This window comes from Phaenicophaeus curvirostris, chromosome 4 (genome assembly GCF_032191515.1).
Source record: "Phaenicophaeus curvirostris isolate KB17595 chromosome 4, BPBGC_Pcur_1.0, whole genome shotgun sequence".
In the NCBI taxonomy this organism is placed as follows: domain Eukaryota; kingdom Metazoa; phylum Chordata; class Aves; order Cuculiformes; family Cuculidae; genus Phaenicophaeus; species Phaenicophaeus curvirostris.
In genome coordinates this window covers 1,747,382-1,766,253 of record NC_091395.1, presented here as the reverse complement: position 1 = coordinate 1,766,253, position 18,872 = coordinate 1,747,382, and the positions used below count along the sequence as shown (strand labels likewise).

At 44.4% G+C, this 18,872-nt stretch overlaps 1 protein-coding gene across 4 annotated transcripts in view; it reads left to right on the top strand.

The window, feature by feature from the left end:
- RUFY3 (RUN and FYVE domain containing 3) overlaps positions 1-18,872 on the top strand; it is a 44,251-nt gene that overhangs the window by 14,768 nt on the left and 10,611 nt on the right. For 3 of the 4 annotated variants that reach the window (XR_011337269.1, XM_069855030.1, XM_069855032.1), the window contains exons 2-13: positions 4,263-4,316; positions 9,870-10,043; positions 11,168-11,285; positions 12,003-12,104; positions 12,834-12,957; positions 13,548-13,609; positions 14,566-14,631; positions 14,735-14,804; positions 16,836-16,928; positions 17,652-17,732; positions 18,032-18,199; positions 18,460-18,557. Coding sequence is in view for 3 of the 4 variants with exons in the window: in XM_069855030.1 (XP_069711131.1) it covers positions 4,263-4,316; positions 9,870-10,043; positions 11,168-11,285; positions 12,003-12,104; positions 12,834-12,957; positions 13,548-13,609; positions 14,566-14,631; positions 14,735-14,804; positions 16,836-16,928; positions 17,652-17,732; positions 18,032-18,199; positions 18,460-18,557 (1,210 nt within the window). In the remaining variant the exon portion in view is untranslated. The remainder of the gene's footprint in view (positions 1-4,262; positions 4,317-9,869; positions 10,044-11,167; positions 11,286-12,002; positions 12,105-12,833; positions 12,958-13,547; positions 13,610-14,565; positions 14,632-14,734; positions 14,805-16,835; positions 16,929-17,651; positions 17,733-18,031; positions 18,200-18,459; positions 18,558-18,872) is intronic. The other variant, XM_069855031.1, reaches the window with a different exon arrangement.

The window sequence follows — 18,872 nt, the reverse complement described above, 5'->3', positions numbered from 1 at the left end:
AACCGGGGAATTTACTGGTAAGCAGTACCAGGAATGGGCCAAGATGCCATGTTTGAGGTGATCGTGTTCATTGCGCATCATACCTTGACAAATATATCCTGTGTCAGCAGCTTGACAGGAGTAAAGAGGGTTTGCACCACTCTGGTCTATGGGAACTTCCCAGCATTTATTGAAGAGTGTATTTGGTGCTTGTTTAGGTTTACTTAGAATATCACAGGGACATTTGGGAAGTTCCACTGGATTCCGCTTATGAGACCTGTTCCAAACCCCGTGACAAGAATCGGACGCTGATTTATCCCTGTCCTGCCCACAGTATGAGGAGCCACGATCTCGACTTCCCCTTCACGTACTCAGTTTTTGTTAATTTTCCCAGCATTGGGTACTGGTGTGACAGCTCACTGGTTAGCCCTTGGACTTGAGCGTTTTCCCAAGTGTGTCCGGGGCTGCTGGGACGTGTGGGAGCGGTGTGTTGCAGTGCACAGTTGGACTAGAATCCAGGTGTACAGGGGTAGCTTGAGATATTCATTAAGATTTCTGTTCCCAGCCCTGTGTTAAGCTAATAAAGTCAAAATAAAATATGAAGCACTCTTTCTGTTTAACAGCAGCATGAAATCATTTTTATGCTGCTATGTTCTCCCAGGGTTAATTTTTAAAAGCTTTTATTTGCATGGGAAAGCGTATCCCCTGGCAATATCCCTTATTCTTGCACGAGTGGTTCCAGATTTCGGTGTAACGTTAGGTATTGGCTATGTCTGTGAGAAATACTAACCCAGAAACGAAAATATGAGCAAATTCAGGAAGATAAAGTTTGAAGGGAAAGTTTGTGTTAGTTCTCTCACTATAGGTAATCATTCACTCCCCATTAACTTTCACCTCTGTTGAAGCGTTCTTATTAGTGGAATGAAGTCATAGAATAGCAGGGCTGCTTCTTCATATACGTTAGTATCCCTGCTCATTAAGGTGGTTTTGCATTTAAATTGCTAGCAAAGGATTGAATGTCCTGGTAAACCTCATTTGCCATTTGATCTGGAAGGCTTTGTGGTTGGCAGTGAGAACGCTTGAACTTGTGCTGCTCCTGAGCAGCTGTGGTCCCTCTGCTGAGGCTCTTGGGGGTTTCTTGCCCCAGTGCTGAACTGGGTAAATGGGCCCCAGCTGCATCTGATTTCCTGGTGCTGGATGGCAGCTGGTGTTCAGAGCAGTGGAGAATGCGGCCCCCATGTCAGCAAGGCAGAGAGAGCAACCTCGGAACTTCAGTGTTAAAATAACAGCTAGGCTTTTCATTATGAATATTGTAGTGATGAGTACTCCAGTTGCTTTGTCAAGAACTTGCTTGTGTATTTATTCTAGTGGGACACTCAATTCTGTAATATTTGTCTTCTTGGGAATCTGGCTGAAGGAGGTGGTTGTTTTTTGAAGACTGAAAAGTCTTGGTCATCCTGTTCTCTAAACTTGGTCCACACCAGTTGCAGGCTTTGGCATTTTCTCTAATAATCTGAAGTATTGAGTTTCTCTTAGCAGTACTGTGGTGAGGAACCGGGAAACAAAACTGAGCTGTGGAGTTTTGTGATATTTACACACATGCATGGTGTGTTTCAATGGAAATTCTGAACAAGTGGGGAAAAGGTACAGGCTAAAAGAAGAAATGAAACGTCTGTGAACCAGAGTTATGTGTGTGAAGAAATGAACAAAAATATGAAAGAAAGCGCAAATCACTTAGGTGCTTTTGCCCCTGTGTCTGTACAAATACCCTGGTGCCGTTCTGCCAGCATATATTTACACATAGCTCACTAGAAAAAAGGTAAGGTTGTTGCAGATAGGGATATAATGGACAACAACATTTGTGACCCCACTGGGCATTTGTCTGTAACCTTTGGGTGGATCACTCGTTAAGGGTTAAGGAAACCCAAGGTGCCTTAATCTTTTGTGGTGGAGTGGGTAGGAATTGTCCCATAGAGCCAGAGCAGTCCCGCGAGGTGTCTGGCCCCCCTGTGCAAAAGGCAACGCGGTCACTCGGAGTGGTGTGGTCCGGACTGCTTGGGCCATGCCGGCCTGATCCAGTTCTGTCGTTTCCTACATCAGTTTGAAAAAGCAGAAATTGAAGTGGCAAGGAAGCAAACCCCATTGTCCCATGTGTAAACCTCACTGCCTGCTGGTAAGAGCTGTCATAGCAGGGTGGAGGCCTTGGGTGGGTTCTGGGTATGGAGCCAAGCAGAGAAAGGGGCTTGGAGGAGTGCAGGGATGGAATAGATAGAGGCTACGTGGCACATATAGGGAGGAGGTCGACATGAAAAATCACGTGAGAAGGATCCTGGAAAAGATCAAGTGAAGGCTGGCAGTTTTCTCTGTACCTATTACTAAATTAACTGGCAGTCTTTTTTTGTTATGAGATGCTCTATTAACACTTGAGAGGAAGACACAAATGCTCACTGTTAGATGACAGACCCGTCAGTAAGGATGTCTGGCTTCGGCGTCAGTGTACGGGTAGGGCTGGTCAGAATCTGGTTCTGGTCTTGGCACGTGATGGAAACAGCTATTAAATAAATCATTGCACGTGCAGCCAGGCTCTCATTGGATTTGTTTTCAGAAGTGCTAGAAGTAAAGGTAGAAAATATTAACCACGTTAGTGCGACCAAGAAATTCAATATTTGTGGAACACGCTTTGCACAACAGCACTACGCAAACTAACACCTGTGTTTTAAGTCCTAATAAAAAGTGAAAGGGGTGGGAGTGTCCTGTGAGTCCTCCTGGAGTCCGGTTTGTAGCACCAAAGATGAGTGTGCGCTGGGGTCCAGGAAGGCACGAGGGACGTGGCTGTCTACAAAACAGCTCCTGGGCCTACAGAAAGCTGCAATACTGGTAATAAAAGACCAAAATAAGCACAGCAGTGGAGAGGCTGGTGGGAGGGGAGCATCACCAGTGCTTTGTGCTTGCAACAGCAGAAAATTCCCCAAGAGGATCTCTGTGAGAGGTGGGTGATCCTGATTGTGTCCCTCTCCAGCCCTACAAGGAGGGGAGAAATCCCTGTGGAACTAAGAGCTGTTGTTGGTTTAACCAGGGTATGCGGACAGGACCCAGTGAATGAGGCGTTTGGCTGTTCCAAGCATTGTAGCCGTGCTGTGCCATAGGGGAAAAGTGAGCAACTGATTTATGGAAAAAACTGATCCCAAAAAATCAGCTTTAGGAGTCGGGTGAATTATTGATTTCACTGGTATTTAGCCTTTATTTATCCTTCTTTAAACGCGGTGTTGGTATGTGTGTGCTGTCCAGCCTGACTCTGGTGGCAGAGGCTGGTGATAGCTTTCCCATGGGAGGGCCGAGAACCTTGCGGACGGTGCACTTTGCTCAGGACTTTGGCACTTTAGGGCTGCACAGGGAACAGAACCTTCCTCTGTCTTTGGACGCTCCACCGACTGCAAGGTAGCGCTGGGGAAAGCGGGCACATAAGTAGGGAGCTGGAGATCTCACAGGGTCCTGACCTCCAGAGCTCCATCAGGCTCAGGTTCGGTTTGCTGGGTGTGAAAGCCGGGAATTAGTGGCTGTGCTGGGATGGGTTTCCCTTCCCCTGCCTGCTCCTCTCTGTGGGTACCCGCCTCCTCCTGTGCCTGCCAGCCAGCCAGAGGCTCCCGGCAACGAACCAGAGGTGTGTGCCTCATCCAGGCTGTAGTGGATCATCGTCAACAACACCATGAGACCTGTCATTGCACCCAGGCTCTGTTGGATCACCGCTGCGAGGCTTCTTATTTGGAGGGACGGTCCTAATGGAGTTACCGCTCTGTGTAACCTTGTTTACAACATCCTCAGTGTGTCCTGTTCTCAGTGTGCTTCCTTTCCATGGGGGGCTGTGTTTCCCTGTTAGCTGGGGAGCTGGGTACGAGGAAACAACCAAACGCTGACACTGCATACATGTAAGAAGTATATAGTGCTTTGATTTTGCAAACAAAATAATGCTTTTCTTGCTTTCCTTTTTAGGATGTGCTTTACAAAACCCTTGCTTGTGTTAATGCAGAAAGAAGCAAAGCTTCTAAAGCTTTCCTGGAGCCTGCCTTAATTTAACTCACAGAAAAACTGCTTTGCTGCCTTGCTTTCTGCAGACTAATAAACCCCTTTGACTTGCAAATCTCTTCCCCTGTGAATGGTCCTGTTTTATGCAGATCTCCCTTTCAGTTACCCTTTTCTTATACCTTGATTTTGAATCTTTCCTTTAGATCACAGCTTGCATGACATTTTTCTTTCTTTTCCTTTCTTTTTTGCTGTTTGCAAAGACTCTTGGGAGGATTTGACAGATGTGGTGGAGCAATTGCGTGATGATACTGAAGGTGCGTGCCACACCAACATCTTTCAGCTATTATTTCTGCTAATGAATGGCTTTTGACTGATTATTTTGAGCCTGAGTGCAAAATGATTTTCCTTTCCAGTGCCAGTAGCCAGGGCTTTCTGAACGTGCTTGTCTGGTTGAACCAGGCTGGCAGCAGAACCTGCTGTGCCGGTTATGCTCTGTGGTGATGTTGGGTTCTGCTGTTGGCTGTGAATGAAATTGTCTTTGATCACTGTCTTCGTATGTGTTGCTCTTGTAATTGTATTCATTGACATTTAAAATGGGTATTGTGAAGGCTTTTCTGAATTTATCAGCCCCATCATGGATTCCATGTGATCAGTTTTGGTTTCCAGGTTCTTACTGATCTTGTTTTTGAAAATATGTGCATACAATGGTGTTTAGAAAAAGGGTTTTAAAATTTGGGGGTGTTTTGACTTCAAGTGGAGGTAGAAAAAGTGACTCAAAAAAGGGCTTGTTAATTTATATTAAGTAATCAAGACAGTTATTTTCCTGAGCCTTAAAACAGCTTAAACGGTCGCAGCAATATATGGAAGCTAAAATTTGAAAAGTATTTCAGAAATCGCCCCAAAACTTCAGATTTTCTGAATTATTTCTGTTTGTTAACTCGAGGCTATGCCAATGTGACTCTAAAGCTTGTGTTGCAAATTTTGATTAGAACTTGTAAAGTACTAAATGAAAATTTTTTTTATAGTGCTTCCTACTTGATTCTTAAAAATGATGCAGGAGTTAAATACCTGAATCCCCAATTCAGCATGTGCACAAGTATAGTCATAATTTGAAGACTAAACACAGCTGTTGGTGTGGGGAATGACAGTGTGTGCAGCACGGAGGGCTCGTGCCTCTTGGAGGGAAGGGAAGGAGAGGGGAGTTGTTTTTTTGTGGCTGAGGAGTCCAGGTTACTCACCGTTAGGAGTAACACAGGTTTCAAGGTAGAAGGATGGCTGGGAGATTTATCTACACAGGCCAAATTATTTTAAATTACAATCTTGAACCAGAAGCTAAAGCTACGGTTCTCAATATCTTGAAGATTTATGAGCTTAAGCCTCGTTGTGCTAATGCTGAGGACCCCAAGGGAATCCAACGTGGTAAAGCAAAACAGTGAAATTCAGTGACGTATGTTTATGTTATAGACCCAGGGTTATAAACAGTCATTTGGAAACTCGGGGGGTGTAAACCTTTTAAAAGGATATGTTGTGCACAGAAATTGGTGTAGATGTATGAACTGCACCCATACCTTGCTGGTTGTCTTCCATGGGTCGTGTCTGACTGGAGTGCTGTCCGTGGGCAGCACGGCATGGGAGAGGGGCTCTGTGCCAGCACAGCAGCCAGTTCTGCTTCCCCAGCAACTCCAGTCATGGGAAATCCAAAGTAGTCTTTAAGGAGGGGAAAAGAAGAGTTGAGCCTTGATTTTCAGTTAAACCTACCAATTTTTTACATTAGTTTTGTTAAGGTGGGATACATTTGAAACATGTGTCTGGTCTGTCTACGCTTGGGTTGATCTTCCCCACCACCCTGTTTGGGTTTTTTGGAATTCTTGCATGCCCAGAGTGTGGGGACGCTGTTTGCCTCGGCCGTCAATCAGCAAATGCTGGAGGCCTGATGTGGAGCGTGCCTTCTCCCCTCAAAAGCAAGCTGGACATCGTAGCAAGAACAAATGAAGCAGCCTCTTAAAGTCAGGGAAAGTGTTTCCTCTGCTAGGAATTTGGATCTCATTTTTGTGAGATTGTGTTAGTTAGTCCAGCCACTTTCTATTTTATCCAGAAGCGGCCAGGCTGAATTTTGGATACAAGAGCAAAAAAATTAGTAGAACAGAACCTCTTTCTACAGAAACAGAGCAGCCTCTGCTTTTCTCTTGTGAATAGTCACATCATTTTTATTTTCATCGCTGCCCGATACACAATGTGCATCACCTCATCCTTGCCATGGTGGATCCTGTGTGTTGCTGGAAGGCGGGCAAGGCATTTAAATGTAAGGAAATGTCATGAGTGCTTCAACGGAAATCCAAGAAGCTTAAATACGTAATGATGTTAAACTCCCTGTAACTTTTTGCAGCATTAAAATAGCCTTAGTTTGCTGCAGCTTATTTGTTCTTCAGGACCCGAGGCTGCCAGAGGAGAATGAAATGGATTATTCCAAGAAAAATGAGCATTGTGTTGCAGGTTTTTGATTCTGTCGATAATTTGTGGAGGGACAGCTTCAACTTGGAGGAATTCTCTCACCTCCTGCATAGTGTGGGGCGGCAGAACAGCAGGGAAGGAAAAGGCAGTTGAAATGATGGAAGCCCTTAATTCATCTGGGGATTTGCTTTCCACGTTTATGGGGAATTATACATGTGTTCATGATTTCATGGTCTGAGCAGCTGGAACTGATGTCCTTCCTAATGCGAACTGGCTTAACTGAACCTTAGTGCTCTGTCAGTGGATGTTTTGCTTTGAGAGCCTGTGTTTCACCACAACTGCATCTTGGTTAACCTGAATGCAATACGAACTGTCTGCAAGACGATGTTTCTTTTCCATGCACAGAAGCAACCTGTCTAAATTTCAGATAGCTTTAAGTTTGGATTGTTGATTTCGGATGGATTCAGGACATGGAGAACCTTGCTGAAATACAAAGTAATAGGCATTACTTTGAGCAGATTTCTTTATCTACAGCATTTCATGACTCCCTGATCCACGTTCTAGGATTTTTAAATAGAAAAAGCATCAGGAGAATTTAGGATTTTTTTCAGTGGAAATGCAAAACACATTGAAAGGCCAGGCTTAGAGGACAAGATTTTGTATTTTAAGGTTTATGACATGGCAGGTGTAGTAAAAAACAGAGGTTTTTGAGTTAGAGGAGAAAGAGAAAGCCGGAGAAGGTATTGAGTCGGAGAATCTCAGTTGCACGTCAGGGTCAGACTGCCAAAGCAGAAACTCTTGAGGTGGACTTAAAGCCGGCCACATAGTCTTATCATATAAAAGCCTTTAGGCTCTGTTTTAGAGGTGTATCTGTTGCAGCGCATGTAACCATGGCATAAATTACTTGGGATTTAATTTTGGAATAAACCTTTGGGATTTTGTCCAGTTTCACGCTCTAGAGCAGTTAATGGGTTTGCAAGGTGGGAGACTCAGATAAGCTATATATCAGAGCACCATCGTTCCCAACAGATGAATGCAGCAGAAACCTTTAATTTGTTCATGTGGTGAAAACGGTTTTCAGTTCTTTAGATTATGACCGCACATTTTGGTCTTAAAATAAAACATAGTCCTACATGTTCTCTTTTCCAAAGCATTTTCATCAGCTCATATGTTCATGAGCTCTTAAAAGCATTGAACAAATCTAGTTGGCTTGAACGTGCTTCATACGCCCCTCTATCAGTCTTGTTTGTTTGCATCTTTTTAATTATTTACTAAATCACAGTGTCGTTAAGGTTGGAAAAGACGTCTACAGTCATTGAGTCCAACTGCAAACCCAGCACTGCCAACTCCACCACTAAACCATGTCCCTTAGCACCACGTCTACACATCTTTTAAATACCTCTAGGGATGGAGACTCCATCACTGTGCTGGGCAGCCTCTTCCTGTGCTTGACAACCCTTTCTGTGAAGGAGTATTTACTGATATATCCAATCTAAACGTCCCCCAGTAAAACTTGAGCCTATCTCCTCTTGTTCTGTTGCCTTTCATACGAGAGAAGAGCCCAGCACCCACCTCACCACAGCCTCCTTTCTGGGAGCTGTAGAGAGCAATGAGGTCTCCATATAGCCTCCTCTTCTCCAGGCTAAAGTCAGGGTGCAGTGGACACACAGCAGTCACAGACCTTGGAAACTCGTGGAAAACTGTGCCTTGGCTCAAAAAGTATGTGGTACCCCTGACCTCAGCTTAGGTCTGGGTTGAGGCAGCAGTTCTTGATACTCTTCAGAAACATGCATGGTATTCTGGGAGGGGATAATGGAGTAGGACCCTAATTCTGGACAGTGTCCTTGGGCACTGCTGTCATTCAACATATCTAATAACCATAGCTAAAGTTACATTTCCCATGTATTTGTCTTTTAAGGTGTCTTTAATTTTGCTTTAGGAGTTTATGTGCCACGTGGGCAGAGTTACTTGGGCTGCCTGCCTTGCTGCTGCTGGGATCGCTGAGCTGCTCTGGCAGCGAGTACAGGACTGTTCTGTGCTGCACCATACTGCGCAGGGCTTTGCAGCTTGGGGCATGCAGCATGGGACCTAGGCCATGGGGGGACATGTCTTGATTAGAGGGGAGAGGAGGTCTCTTGTCTTCTCTGTTCCAAGGTTCCAAGGCAATGGTAGAGTCTCCTTCCATGGAGGGTCTCAGAAAATGTGTGGCTGTGGCACTTCAGGACAAGGTTTAGCAGGTACAGTAGGTGTTGGGCTGACGGTTGGACTGGGTGAGCTGAGAGGTCTTTTCCAACCTTAATGATTCTGTGATTCTCTGTCCTTCCTGTGTCTCACTGCTCCCCTCACGGGAAGAAGCTGTGCTTATTAACAGGTCTAAGTCAAGTCTTAAAACTTTCAGATGTGCTCAGGAGGCAAAGACTCAGTTTTTCAAGAGACTGTGATCTCCCTGCTGAGATCAGACGTTGCATCATGAAACTGAAGCAAAGCACAGTTCTGTGACAGTTGTCATCTGCGGTGAAAGCAAATGCTTTAGCAACGTTCATATACTCTGACAGGGTAACTGCAGCGAGTGCTGTTGGAGGTGGCCTTCATCAGTTGTACACAGAAGAAAATAGGCAGGAGTACTAAAAGTTTTTAATTCTATGTAAAAAAATGAGTTGTTGCAATCAATTGTGTAGAACGGTTTGGGTTGGAAGGGACCTTAAAGCCCATCTAGTTCCAACCCACCTCCCACCTGGATCAGGTTGCTCCAAGCTCCATCCAGCCTGGTCTTGAATATCAATAGGGATGGGGCATCTACAACTTCTCTGGGCAACCTGGGCCAGGGTCCCACAGTAAAGCATTTCTTCCTAAGATCTCGTCTCAGTTGGTGTTGATATAATGGAGAGAGGGGGTTGGGAATTGGTTCCACTTACATCCAAGTTTAAAAATAAGAAGTCATAAGAAGATTCAAGATAGAGAGGCACATGGATGTGTGGGAGGATTTGTGGCTACCTTTAGACAGAAGAACAAGTCACAAGTGGAAGATTGTTACTGGTTTGTGGTTGCTGGATGTAGCTGAGGATTTGAGTTGGAGCAACTGATGGCCATAGCATTCAGTGTCAAGATGTAAAGCATAATGTTAACAGCTGTCCTTAAGCTTTTCTTCCTTGAAAATGTAAAGCTTTTGTAGGTATTTGAAGTATTGAGGCACCCTTAATGTGACACGTCACCTCTTCCCATATCATTATGGCTTCGGCCATAAAATGCTAGGTAATTGTGATTGTTCTCAGCGTAAGGCCTGGAGAGTGCCTCACATGGAACTGCCCCTAAAAGTGCCTTCAGAGCCACGAGACAAAGATGGAGAGGTGGGGTATCTTATTGTATTAACAGTAGCTTTTTTTGCTCAATAATATTTTTCTTCCTTTCTTTAATAGATCCTAATTATCTCATGGCTAATGAACGCATGAACCTGATGAACATGGCAAAACTGAGTATCAAGGGGCTGATTGAATCGGCTCTGAATCTAGGCAGGACGCTGGACTCTGACTATGCACCTCTTCAGCAGTTCTTCGTTGTGATGGAACACTGCCTTAAACATGGCTTGAAAGGTAACTTTGTGCAAGAGGAGTTGGTCTGGTCTGTTTGTCATCATCTAGGAGTGAAAAAAGCACTCTTGTTTTAGAAGTCTGGTTTTGTAATTTGTAGTGGACTAAAGAGAGGCTGAGCAGGGTCACTGCTGGGATAAGTGTAGGCTTGACAGCCCACAGGAAAGGAAAAAGCTGCTGAAGATTTAACACTGCAGGTGAAAAGTTCAGTTCTGCAGGTGCTTGCTGTTTTTAAAACAGCTTTTCAGGTGACTTGGGTATAATTAAGTGAGTGGGGATAAACTTAACTCCTCACAAACTCATGACTTCCTTTGTTCCTGTACTTCCTTATGCTTTAGGAAGACAGCGGTCCTCTTGCTGGACAAGGAAGTACAACATGGAGGTCCTCTCTCAATCTGTCAGAACTGAGGGCTTTGGCTGTGTGCATGTCATATCTTGTAAGATGCTCTCTAAAGCAGCAGGCAGAGCATACACTGAATGCTGTAGTAGAGTCACAACTGAATCTGCCTGGTACCAGAGCACTTCTTTGGTGTGATGGTAGATGACCTGAAAAGCAGAGGCTGTTCAGTGCCCTCTCAGCACCCATATGTACATCCTGTGCTGCTTCTTTCATAGTTGTGTTCAGCATTGCACACGGAAGATGGGATTCGTGTGCTGGTTATGGTCACATTGTGCGAGGGAGAAGGGATGATATTCCTCAGCTGCTTTGTCCACTTGCCAGTGTCCCTGCTGCTGGTTTTGACATTAACGGAGTTCTCGGTCTTCTCAGTGCTGCTGGGAAGGAGCGGTAAGAACTGTGGGACAGTGACAGCATCCCAGTGGGAATTCTAACCTCTGGTAGTGAATCCAAGTTGCTGATGATCACCAAATATCATTGGTTTGGCATATTTGGGATGCTGGGAGTATTTTCTGGTCTCCATCTTAAGCTTCTGTTACCTTATTTGAATGACAGCAGTAATTGCCACACTTGGGCATAAACTGTTGTCTTTTATCCTTGCCCAGCAGTGGTCCCAGAAGAATCTTTCTGGCAATTTCTGTCTTTTGTTCATTCGCTTCTGACCAGGCTTGAGAATTTATTTAGTCAGCACAGGTCTAGCAGGCTCATTTTATATCTTTTTCTTTTCTAGCCAAAAAGACTTTTCTTGGGCAAAATAAATCATTTTGGGGACCTCTTGAACTTGTAGAAAAACTTGTTCCTGAAGCTGCAGAAATTACAGCGAGCGTTAAGGATCTCCCAGGGCTGAAGTAAGTAGTCTTCTACTGCACGAGTACATAGTATGTTTTTTTATTTTAAGAACAATCCTGAAGAAGAGACGGAAAGGCAAACATAACTTTCAGGAGTACGTCTGCCACGTTATATGGATAAAAATGGATCATGACTCTCTTATCCTTAACCAAGGAACTGCAGGAGGAGAGGACAGGGTAGATTCTCTGTGTTAAGCACATGGGCTGTCATGAATAATACTGTGTTATTGCTAGCAGTTAGCGGTGATGCTGTTTTGGGAATGGGAACAATCTATGTTGACTCTTTCTAAGTCAGGCTGAAGAGAAAGGAAGCTGGGAGGAAGGTGGTTACAGATTAAATGGGTTTGAGGCTGGTAGAGGTACTTTTTCTTTTAAATAAATTACGGTAAACTTGTAAAGTTGATGTAAAAGGAGGGCTCGGTCACAAGCATGGAGAAGATGCTGGCATCTTTACCTCATGCAAAACTGATCTTGAGTGAGAAGGTGATGTGGTGAAGCAGCCAATGTCTGTCTATGTAGGAGCATCCAGCAGGGCTACGAAAAGAAGCAGTGATTGCTTAGATGACCTTGTCTGTAACTATTTGCACTGAAATACCTTGTTTCCCCCTTCTCCGTAGTGCCAACTCTGAGATGCAAAAACTGTAGATAGGAAAGGGTTATTAAAGCTGGTTGTGCACTGCAGTGTGTCTGTGACTGTTCTGTTTTGGGCTGTTGTAGGACACCAGTGGGCAGAGGACGAGCGTGGCTTCGCTTGGCTCTGATGCAGAAGAAACTTTCAGAGTACATGAAAGCCCTGATAAACAGAAAGGATCTTCTCAGGTGAGTGCTGAGCTTCCTCTTGCATTACATTAGCTTCACTTCTGCCCTATTGTGAGATCTTTATAACCTTTTACAGCCAAATAGTAAAGCATGTGTGTGTACTTCTTAATAAACATTCATATTTGTGAAATGCAGAGCTTCCTCTGAGGGATTAAAAATGTTTGCTATTCTTCTGTAATTTAGAAGTAGTTGTTTCTCCACTTTATTGCCTCAAGTATCCATTAGAATAAGCATAAATTTTGGTTCCAAAGAGATAATTTGGATGAAACGTTTGTAAGGGGGCACGCAGCATTGTCTCTCTGCAAGGTCTTGGGCCTGGATGTGTTTATGACCTTATCTGACGTTGACTTGGAACAACTCATTTTTCATTCCTCTGTCTCTCTGCTTCCCACTTATAAACCAGCACTAATTTTTTATAGTTCGGTTGAAAGTCCACAGATTCAAATTACTGCATCTGTATGAAGCAGTAGAACTTAATAAATATGTTGGTATTTCTGCTCGGAGAATTAGGTGTTTGTTGGCTCTCCATATAAATCCATAGCCAGCTTGGGATTAGAAGGGAGAACCTGGTATTATCCGTGTTTCTGTGGAGACTATGTGCCTCTGCTAGGGTTTCTGTTAAGGCTGAGCTTGTGTTCTGTTGTCATATGAGATCCCCCACTAGGTGACATTATTTTAGTTGACTGTTAAAGACACAACACTTGTCTTCTCTTGCCATGCATCCTGCAGTGAGTTTTATGAGCCCAATGCCCTGATGATGGAAGAGGAAGGTGCTATCATCGCTGGCCTCCTAGTAGGCTTGAATGTCATCGATGCAAACTTCTGCATGAAAGGAGAAGACCTGGACTCACAGGTACTAAACCCATAAATTGGAAGACTTTTCCGTTGCAGAGAGCTTTGACTGAGATAGAAGACCAATGAAGTGTCTTACTGTGACTGTGGTCTTCAAATCAGAGACTTGGGCTTTGGGTTTGCTCTTTGCTATTAGACTTTGCAGTGGTTTGCATGCAGATGACAGTAGTAAATGAAAAAGGAGGTGAAACCAGGGAAGGATGACGTCTTCAGAACAAGAGGAGAGGTGGACGGAACTATGAATTCACTCATGCTGTGCGATGAGATCATTGTAGCTGCTAAAGAGAAGAAAGTGAGCCTGTGTGCACTTATGTTCCAGCTTGCATGAGCAGTGTATATACGGATATGGGGATGGTAATCACCTCTCCTTATGGCCTAAGACTTGCTCGCCAACTTGGTGCTTATCCTTGCATATTTTTGCTTGAAATATGCCATGTTTTCATTAATTGTGGTTAAATTACTGATATAATGAATCCTTGCTATAATACAGCATGTACTGATGTCTGAACCGAACGGCTCTCAACTTTGATGGCTACAGGCAGTGTTTAGTCTTAATGTGTTTAATGAAAAAGGCAAATTTTTCTTTTCTAGGTTGGAGTTATTGATTTCTCAATGTATTTGAAAGATGGGAACAGCACAAAAGGCAGCGAAGGGTGGGTACACACACAACTGTCCAGCTTATTCAAGTGTTCTGGGTGGCCCTGCAAGCTGTTACAGTTTAAATTAAAAAGCTGCTGAATTGCTCTTCTGTGATAAACGAGGCACTGGAAATGTTGGGAAAAGGAATATCTCCCAGAAATTTCATGTGCCCTTCCTTACCTGGCAGGGTGTAGGTAAAATTTTTTCAGAAGTTCCCCTCTGCTGAGCTGGGTCTACCATTCTTCAAAGCCTTTTTGGGAAGCAGCTCAGTAGCCTTCACCAGTGGTGTGGCTACCGGGATAGTGGTTGGGTTTTGGCACTGTAGCATCGTTTGAAAGAAAACATTCTCCAGTTGGAAAAGACCGTAACTGTAGTAACAGCCTGAAGTGTAATAATAGCCTGCTTGTGCCAGCACACCCTGATGGAGCAATGCAACATTTGGAGCCGCAGGCTGAAAACCACAGTGTAGGGACACTGACGCAGATTGGGTGCTGTGGCATTCCGAGGTTCTTCAGGGGTACTTCTTTCTGAGGAAGTCCTGCTAGTTGGAATTGGGTATATCTCTTTTCATTATCCCTCAGGATCAGGTGTTCTGATAGCAAGAAGTCATAGAATCATAGAATAGTTTGGGTTGGAAGGGAACTTAAGATCACCCAGTTCCAACCCCCCTGCGATGGACGGGGACACCTCCCACTGGATCAGGCTTCCCAAGGCTCATCCAACTGTCCTTGAACACCTCCAGGGAGGGGCAGACAAAACTTCCCTGGGCAGGGGACAGTGACTGATTATAAACACATGTACTGCAACTCGGTGTTGCTATTGTGTGTGCATCGTGTAGACTAACTGAGCCCAGGGGTATCAGTGCGCTGGATCCATAGGCCATATCGCACGTTCCTTCTTAGACTCTTAGCAGCGTCTCTTCCTTCTTTGAATCCAAATGGCTTAGCTGAGCAATATTTCCTTCTTTCAGAGATGGCCAGATAACTGCAATCTTGGACCAGAAGAACTATGTAGAAGAACTCAACAGACATTTGAGGTAAGACAGGATTGATTTATTCTGTATTACATAGTACAGCAACATAGAAAAACGGCTTTTAAGAAAGAAGGAATTACTGTAAGGTGTTTTTCTCTCCCAACAGTGCTACAGTAAACAACCTACAGGCCAAAGTGGATGCCTTGGAGAAATCCAACACCAAACTGACTGAGGAGGTAAGTGTGATAGAAAATCATCTGATGGTTTGGCCTTTTGGAAATGGGGTTTAAAGAGGGAAAGGAGGAGTTGTGTTCAGAATTCTGATGTTAGTGATGATGAATGTTTTCATGGTGGAACTGGAATAACTGATCTGAATCACACCGGCTTTTGCTGCTGAGGACAAGATGGAAAAATAACCAGATGTTTATGCTGAAAATCAAAAGCTGCTGAATACGCTTTGTCCCGTGAAGTCTTTGAGTGCGTTCTGATGTTTGGCAAATGTCTTAGAGCAAATTGTGGGGTGGATGTGGGTTCAGATGCCACACGACTGATATAGTTTGAGATGCCCCAAGGTGACAAAGACATTTTTAAGTGTCTGTTTATTTTGACAGGTACAGACAGATGTTTGCTGCAATGTAAAGACAATAATTGAAATGTTTCAGTGAGTTTTTCTCTAGCCTGTCACAACTGGCAAGAAATAAAGGGAAAACTATGATTATAGAGAAAATATTGTTCAAACTGAGCATGAAAAGTGCTTGGTATGCGAGTTGTAGGTGTAACCTGGGTTTTAAATTGGTCTTACAATTCATAATTGATAGCTTACGTGTAATAAATCTTTTGGGGTTGATTCCCTGACAAATGGATAATAGGAGGTCTCATCTGAACAGTTTTACAGGATCTGTACCTGCACATCACCTAGCTCAGAGAATGACTGTGGTTGGGATGTCTCGGTGCTCCTGCGGTGCAAATATGAATGGGAAACTCTGTTTGACTGTTCTCCCCCATTAGAGGAGGCCTGTGTGTCTGGTTATTGAATATTTACTGTAATGGATGTGTTCCAAATGATGAGACACGTTAGCGGTGGAAATGAGTTTCTCCACTCTTGCAGTTGAGGAGTAAGAAGTGCTTTTTACAACTAAAATATTTAATATTAAAGTTGCTCTGCGGCAGTGCTACTGGAATGAGTAGCTTTGGATTAATTACCAGCAGAGTCTGAGTGCTATGCCCATTAGGCCTGGTACCCATGAGATCGGTTGCAATGTTGACTGAAGGGGTTTTTGTTTTTTAATAATTTACTTGCTTATGTCTTAGTGAAGTCTGCGTGCAGTTCAGGGTAAGAATTTAAGTGACACTGGAACACTGTGCCAGCCTGGGCTGTTAGCAAGGTGTAATCAATGCACTGTGCCCCTTGTCACCTCACTTTGTGCATCTGGCTTGAGCTGCACCGAAGTCTCACACTTGTGTTGGGGTAATTTCTGCTTGAGTTTGTCAATAACATTGCAGATCTCCTGGAATGTCACTGAGCTTTTCTTCTGTGCATGGTGACTTCAGGTAGGATTTACAAAGCCAGAAGGGGTTTCTGAAGCTCTTTTGGCCTTTGACCACCCACTCAAAGTTATCTGTTAGCCTGTGGTGATACTGTCACTGGGAATTCCTGTGAGGCAGACCCCTTGTCTCATGAGGGTGGGGTGTGCTCCTCATCCTCCATTTCCAGCCACATCCTCCTCTCTGAGGTTCTCTTGCCCAAATGCTTGGGCGTCTTGGATCTCAGCTGCTCTACTGAGCACTGTACTCAACCCACGGAAGCTTTAGCAAACCCTTGCAAACATTCCTTCTCCAGTAATAGATTTCCATTGCCAGGTATCAACAAGAATTAACTGCCTTGTGCTCACATCTTCCCTTTTTTTTTTGTTTTTGGCAAGGAAGGGGAATGGAGTTAGGATTTCTGGTTAGCTGTGCTAAAGACGTGTTATGCAGAGCCTAGCAGGTAGAGACCTGAAGACATTAATGACTTTACTGAAAGACAGGAACTAAAATAGGTTGGGAAGTCTCTGTTTCAGCTGATATTGGAAAATCCATCACTCTGGTACTAATTGATGATTTTTAAGGCAGTCCTTCTCCATGACAGAGGTCAAGTTGGTTTTTGCCACTCAAATAGGTTTTGGGTATTTTTCTTTGTAAAAAGTGTGTACAGAAAACGTCAGAGAGGGAAAACAAGCGGTCAGGTACGGTTTTGATATGTTACTGTCCTTCTGTTTTCTTCACAGCTCGCGGTTGCAAACAACAGGATTATTACGCTGCAAGAAGAGATGGAACGGGTTAAAGAAGAAAGCTCCTACATCTTAGAGTCCAACCGTAAGGTCAGTGGGTGTGAACAATCAGTGAACCTTTGGGCTATCGCAGCCCAAACTCAACCGGGACGTACACGTTTGGAAGAGACTGCCACGTTTGGAAGAGATTTCCTTGTGTATCTCACACAGAAGCTGGGATAGAGCAGGGGGGACTCCAGGTGGTCCTTTTGCAGAGGGCAACAGATGGACCCCATCCCCAGAGAATCCTGCCTGGCCATAGCCAATCAAACTGTGAGCACCCACAGAGCCGAGGATTCATGCTGCGGCATGAATGGCCTGGGCAGAGGTGTCAAAATGGACGGGAGGGAGCATCATTTACTGAGGGGGAGTTGTGCTTTTTTTGGCCTGGAATGCTCCCCTTTTGGGGAATCAAGGGGCAGGTTCTACAATCTTCTTTTGCTGATTTGTCAAAACTGCCAATAACTACAGCTGAATCTGCGTTGGTTTTAAACACCATAAGGTCGTGTTCTGAGGATTTGTAACCGTGCTTACTATGAAAGCTCTGGAAAAGGTCAATCTGTGTTTAATCCATATCCAAGTGCACTGAGCACCTTTGGGAATGGGGAAAGAGTTGTTTCACAAGGCAGCAGCACGCTGCCTTCATGGGATGGAGCTCTGTGTTTTGATAACGGTGGAATTTGTTTTCAGAGTGATGGGAAAAGCAAATAATTGGCAAATGTGAGAGTTAGCAGTACAAAATGACAAGCTAATTGTGTGTCTTCATTAATTTAGGTCGCTAAAGACAGAAGTGCTGATGGACAGGCACTGACTGAGGCGCGGAAACAGTTAAAGGAGGAGACTCAGCTGCGGCTGGTGAGGATTGCGTGAGCCTGGTGCTCCCTACAAATCGCTTTTTCATGTAATAACTCAGTCACTTGCAAATATGCTTGACCCGTGGATTTTTTTCACTCTTGCCTGCCTGCTTCAGCCTGATCCAAGACAGTCTTGTCAGAAGCACCGTTAATTTTGTGGCCTTTGGTGGGTCAGATCTGTAACCATGATGCTGTGGCAGTGCAGCACGCTTCTGGGGAGCAACTCTGTTGGCAGGAGCTCCAGTTCACATGGTTTATCTGACAGAGGGGGGGGAAAGCTGACCGATCCGTATGTTCCAGGATGTGGAGAAAGAGCTGGAGGTGCAGATCGGGATGCGGCAGGAGATGGAGCTAGCTATGAAGATGCTGGAGAAAGATGTTTGCGAGAAGCAAGATGCACTGGTGGCACTCAGACAGCAGCTGGATGATCTCAGGGCCCTAAAGCACGAACTCTCTTTCAAGCTGCAGGTAGGGCACTCATTAAATCAAATGCAATGAGTTCCAGATAGAAGTGATAGCTCTTCCTCTTTTTCTTCCCCTGCTTCTGTCTGCTTTTTTGCGGGGCCCGGCTGTGCCCTGCTGTATAGCAAGATGATTGTCCTTGCAATATTGACCTGACATTTGCTTTCTGAGCACCTTCTCCTGCCCCTTTGGCTTCTAATGCTTCAGTTTCATGTGCCACATGATTTATCATTTCTTATTTTGGTTTTACTGCTACTTTTTTCCAGAGTTCAGACATGGGAGTGAAGCAGAAGAGCGAATTAAACAGCCGTTTGGAAGAGAAAACAAATCAGATGGCTGCCACCATTAAACAGCTTGAACAAAGGTAAAACATGGAACTTTTACAACTATACAATACGTGTATATTCCAGCAGTAGTGTCCCACTGACCCTGCGTGGAGCAGGCGAGAGCCCAAGGAGACCAGAATCTGGTTCTCCAGATCCCTCATTTTGAATTAAATACCCCAAACTGAACCATTTTCATTGCAAACAACTTCGTATGTTCTGAGGGAGATGAGCTTGCAAACTCCTTGCAGCAATGACATGAGGGAGGTGAGAGGGCAGCCTGACTGTCACTCAAGTGGATGGAGGGAGCCCCTGAGTATAATATCCATCTGGACTGGGTTCCATCCTAATGACTG